The sequence below is a fragment of the Phocoena sinus genome, chromosome X (assembly GCF_008692025.1).
Source record: "Phocoena sinus isolate mPhoSin1 chromosome X, mPhoSin1.pri, whole genome shotgun sequence".
NCBI classification, from domain to species: Eukaryota; Metazoa; Chordata; class Mammalia; order Artiodactyla; family Phocoenidae; genus Phocoena; species Phocoena sinus.
Genome location: NC_045784.1, coordinates 30,771,176 through 30,776,911, shown reverse-complemented (window position 1 = coordinate 30,776,911; position 5,736 = coordinate 30,771,176). Strand labels below are relative to the sequence as shown.

General features: G+C 38.8%; 1 protein-coding gene across 1 annotated transcript; it reads right to left on the bottom strand.

Moving 5' to 3' along the window:
- Positions 1-752: 752 nt before the first annotated feature.
- Positions 753-4,060, bottom strand: LOC116747045 (E3 ubiquitin-protein ligase RLIM-like). Its single transcript, XM_032618878.1, is given in 3 exon segments — positions 753-2,470; positions 3,818-4,039; positions 4,042-4,060. Coding segments are annotated over 3 exon segments (1,959 nt in total).
- Between the last annotated feature and the right edge of the window lie 1,676 nt (positions 4,061-5,736).

Below are 5,736 nucleotides of genomic sequence, written 5' to 3'. Positions count from 1 at the left end.
TTAGAAGTCAGGAGGAAAGAAGGTAAGGGTATTTATTTCCATGATCTGCCCCCTTCCAAACTTTAGGTTGGCAGTGGATGCGATTTTCTAAGGTTACATCTCTTGTTGGGTGGACTTCTACTAAAACTCTAAGACATTCTGGGTTGCAGGAACTGCTATCTCTCTATGCCCCTTCAAACCTAGTGGTTATAATACTGGCTTCTCACAGTTGCTAGCCTCAGGGTACTTCATCATCTCTTGGTTTCCCTTCATTCTTTACACACTTTAGTCTCTTCATTAAATGCTATTCCATCACTCTTTTAAAGTGTCCCATCAGTTTTTAGCTAGAACTGACTGATACATTGGTAGTGGGGAATAGGAGAAACTTTAAGGTAGTGTTAGGGAGGTGGGATAAACTGCTGTGGAGAGAGATAGGAAGAGAAGGGTTTCAAAGCTTTTAATGGCATTCTATGAATGTAACATGACTTCTTTATGTGAATGACTCTTAATATAGTCTTAAATTGCTTCTTTTTGTGTGTGTGTGTGTGTGTGGTTCATGGGCCTCTCACTGTTGTGGCCTCTTCCATTGCGGAGCACAGGCTCTGGACGTGCAGGCTCAGCGGCCATGGCTCACGGGCCCAGCCGCTCCACAGCATGTGGGATCTTCCTGGACCGGGGCACGAACCCGTGTGCCCTGCATCGGCAGGCATACTCTCAACCACTGCGCCACCAGGGAAGCCCTATAACACTTTATATTGCTGAGAATTCAGATCTCAATTAGAATTTTCACTCTCATTGGAATCCACTACTTGCTCACGACAAATAGGACAGGTCGAGTTCTCAGACAGCCAGCGATCAATGCAGTGAATGTGATATTCATGGGAGCAAGGTAGGATGCGAAGCTTGCTGTTTTCTGTGTACTCTGTAATGCAAATGCTACAGGCTTTTAATGCATCATTTTCACCAAAAGATCTTACAGCCAAGTTGTCAATCTGTGCTTTGGTGAGTCCTGTAGTTGGGTATAGATTATCTCCACTTAAGAGGAAAAACTGTTGCAGATTATGGGAGGGCCCAGAGTCACTTTCATTAAATATTACTGGGGTCATTCGTCTACTCCCTTGCGTGGTCTCTGATGATACATCTGATGATAAGTTTCTTTCTTCACTGCCTTCAAACATCAGTGAATTTTCATCACTTGAGCTGGAACTGGAAATAGTACTGGAACTGGAAATAGTACTGGAACTGGAAATAGGATTGGAACTGGAAATAGGACTGAAACTGGAAATAGGACTAGAACTGGAACTAAACATACAATTGGGTCTTGAATGACAAATCAGCGTGGAACTTGAATGGGTATCATAGCTAGGATTTGAATCACAACAAAATCTACCACTACTACTACCATTAGGACCATCTCTTCTATTTGGTGACTCTGGCCATTCCATGTTTTGACTTGGAGGTGAGACACTGTGCTCTAAATTACTGTTAATGTCCATAAGGTTACTTGAGTTACTAAATTCTGTCATTGTCTGCCTTAACATGCTCTGAATTGGAACAGATGTTGTATCATTTAAGCTAGTATTTAAAATTTTACAAACGGGATTTCTGATGGTATTGACATAAGCTCTCACATCTGCCTGCTCAGAATGTGAATACATATGCCTCAGTCCTCGTTCACTTTCAGAAGTGGCAGTGTTGTTTGGTGTCTCAGATGTTAACTGAGTTCTACTAGCTCTGCTGTCTCTCTGAGAATATGCTCCAGAATGAACTTGTCCTACTTCAAGATTGAAGGGTATGGTTGGATGTATTTTCCTCATTCCCCAAGATTCACCACTGCCGGTTGTATCTGGAGAATTTTCTCCATGAACGGCATTCCTTGTTCTAGAAGTTTCAATAAGACCACTGTTTTGCAACTCAAATCCAGTCATTTGCTGTCTCAATATTTCTTGGTGCTCAGTTCTAGAAAATCTCGCATTCTCACTTACCAGAGGCTGCTCAAAAGTCTGAGATGGTATACTATGATTAAGTCTTTGTACAGTTTCCCTAAGTGAACATGGAGGCGACCAACTTTCAATTCTTGCTCTGGTTCTCCGATACTCTGGGCTCCTACTTCTTGCTCTTCTCTGACTTCTGGCAGGTGGGAATTCCATTAATGTTTCAGTTGTATCTTGTTCAGACATAGATGGTCTTGTAAATATTGATTCAGATTGTGGATTGTCCACTTGCCTTTGGCTGTCTTCCGTATTTTCTCTTCTGGGAAGTCTTGCAGATGCTACATATTCATTCTCTGGATTTGGACTCCCATTATCAAGGTTAAAATTTGTTTCTAAACTGAATCTGAACTGATCACTTTTAGGATTAATTTGGCTCTGTTCTCTCCAAAATTGGTTTTCTCTTTGTCCACTTGTCATATTTTCAGTTTGTCCAGAACAGTTAAGCCAGTCTATTGTAGAGTCACCACTAGACACATCATCTGAAGAGTCTCCTCTATCTGTTAACAAAAAAAATGGGGAGGGTGCATAAAAGAACTACCAAATTAGAACCATCATAAAATAGCACTCTGAAACTTTGTTTCAAAAACAAACAAAAAATGAGAACTTAAATACTCAGGTGTTTTAAACTGATTTCACATTTATAGAGTTAATATTTTATAAACTACACTGTCTAGATTTATAAGTAAAGGTAGAAAAGTTTCAATTCCATCTGAAAAGAGTGAGCTAATCCTAGATAAACTTAGAGAATTTTTTAAAAAGGGAATCTGGAGGAAGTCTATTTTTCAGTATTTCATCATATACACAGCCCTGTGTACCACTGTAGGAGGAATGTCAAGAGACTTTTTTTTCAGTCCTCTGTCAAAACACTAATACAATTAAACAAGGTAAACACCAGTTAAGGTACAATGCTAATATTTTAGTTCAATTTACATTATTGTCTAATTTTCATTAGTCTCCAACATTACTATTTCTAGGCTCTTCATTTATGTGCTTTTGATAATATATAAGCTGTTTTAAAAGATAAGATTATTGCCCAAACATAAACAAGTTTTACAGGTTTAAAAGAGTTTGAATTTTGAATACTTCTTAATGTTACCAAGATTTTTAATTGACATTAAATTGAAGGTCAGATCAAATGAATAGACTGAACCTAGCATGGTACATATAAGACCATATTCAAGAACCAAAGTATTATAGTATCCTCTTCATTAGACAGTAAAATCCTCTACTTCACACTGGGAGAGAAGGCACCAGACCTGAGGTTCAAGCAGGGTTTCTCAGCCTTAGCACTATTGACATTTTGGTGCCAGACAATTCTTTGTTTTGGGGAGCTATCTTGTGCATTGTGGGATATTTGGCAGCATCCCTGGCCTCTGCCCACTAGATGCTAGTAACACCCATGCCTCCCCTGTGACAACCAAAAATATCTCTAGCCATTGTCAAATGTCCCCAGGTGTTGGAGAGAGCAAAATTGTCCCCAGTTGAGAACCACTTGATTAGAATATAAAATATTTCTGTTTGCTTTTTTTACATGTCTATGTAGAAAAAATAATTCAGGAAGTAGGAGGGACTTTCAATTGAGGTAGAAAACCAAGAAAAATACAAATAGGCTACTTCACACTGTTTTCCAATTAAAACAACCCAAATGTGAATCAGGAAAACAAGCATACCTTGACATTCTCACCAAAAATCAAGTAAATGCCAGTTCTTTTTATGAGAAGTTACTTACCAAATTAATTTATGTCACTTCTGTATAATTTACTATTTACTATTATGAAGTTACTATTTACTATTATGAAGTTCCTTATTCATCCCATCCTATTCCCTCCAAAAGCAAAATATACCTGTATTTTCATCTGAGTCTTGTGGTGGGTTTTCTTTAATTAGCTGAAGTCTTCTCAGCAACTCTTCTTCTGTACTTTCACCTGGAATGCCTAGAAGATTGTTGTCTCTCATAAGTTTGTAATCTTCTTCACTCAGATTATTTACGAACCTGGAGAAATCTTCTTCCCAAACCAATCGGTCCGTTTGACTTATGCGTTGGGCCGAAACTCCATCTTCTTCACGTTGGAATCCGAGTTTTCCATCTTAATAAACAAGTGGAAAATTATCTGAAATTCACGACATAAGTGTTGAAATTCACCAACGGTCATTTAGTTTTCTTCGCTTTCTACTTCCGGCCAGAGTGTCCGGTTCCGACGCAGTCGGATGACGCTCCGCGTAGATTCCTCCCTTCTCCCGGCCCGTCGCAGTTCTGTAGCCCCTGGTGACGGAACAGTTGGGAGCCGCCTCTATCCCGGAAATTGCTAGACGTTGCCTAGGCACCCATTATCTTCCCCGCTGTTAACGAGTAGGGACTGGATTCAGGTTAGGTTTCATTTCATTCAAAACCAGCCCAATGTTACTGAGGGTTTATAGTGTACCAAGCACCATCCTTCACCTCGTTTCACCCACATGAGCCTATTCTCAGGTTTTCAGGAGGCGTTTTCAGGCTCTGATATGCTCTATTTATTCGTTACATTACATATGACTGCCTTCTTCAAAATGCCATGCCAAAGTCAGCCTAGTTAAATGCAGCAATTCTCATTTTCAGGTGCCCAGGGACCTCCGCCTTTTCTCTTCATGAATTTCTCAAATCATAGACTCTCACTAAGAAAGCCCACAATTTTTGATAATTTACCAGGGCCCTAGCTGAGTCTCTTTAGTGTGTCCTCTCCCTTTTAACTGTTAATGGCTTCATCTTGCATTATACAGTCCTTCAATCTTGTTTCAAACAAACAAACAAGAAACACCAAAACTTTGGCAGGCTTTTCTCCTCAGCCAGGGAATTCCTTCTCCACAAAAGCATCAGGTTCACTTTTGTCCTCCTTTCTCCTAAATATTATAAATATTACTTAAACAAAACTAGCCAGAACATCACAGGAACTTTTAAGACAGATACATAATAGTTACTTTGTGTGCCACAATGAGTACTGACTTTGCTGATTTTGTTGCATGTATCACCTGAAAGGCTTGGTGAAAATAAAATAATGCTCATTTGCAATGCTATCTGAAGGAGACCTCTAAGAGCTTCTGGACTCATTAATATTACCAGCCCCACTTAACACTTGTTTAGGAGCTCTTCGTTCAACTTATTCATGTAAAGACAAGATTTGGCTGCTGAATTTGAGACTTTATTCAATTTGACTTATTTAATAATTAATCCATCCAACATAAACTGGGTCAGTTATTGCCTTAGCGGCTAGAGATATGTCAATTGTTGAAGCAGTTTGTACTCCCAAGTAATTCACACACCAGGTGAGGGAAACACCACACAGAAACTATCAAAATACAGTATATTTTATAATAGATTTATATATGCAGTATTGTGTAAGTACAGAGAACTGTGTAGCAATTATTTAATGGGAGTTGGGAAATGTTTCACAGAGGTATTATATTTGAATCTTTAAATATAATTATATTTTCTATTGATGGAAAGTGGCAGTTATGTGTTGCTAGAGAAAGACTATGTCAGATGGAAGAAGTAGACTTGAAAGACCTTGGCTTGTTTGGGCAACTGTGGCCACAATTTTGGGGTTGGGTGGAAATGTGGAGTTAATCTCAGAAAGAATAATTGACACAAACTATAAGTTGAGTTTTGATTTTTTTCATGTAAGAAATAGGACACTGATTAAGATGTTTTGGTATTTTTTTGAGAACAAGCAGTAGATTTTATTTTTGTTTGCTTAGTGTTCCCTTAACATACTTATGCTAATAGCATCCT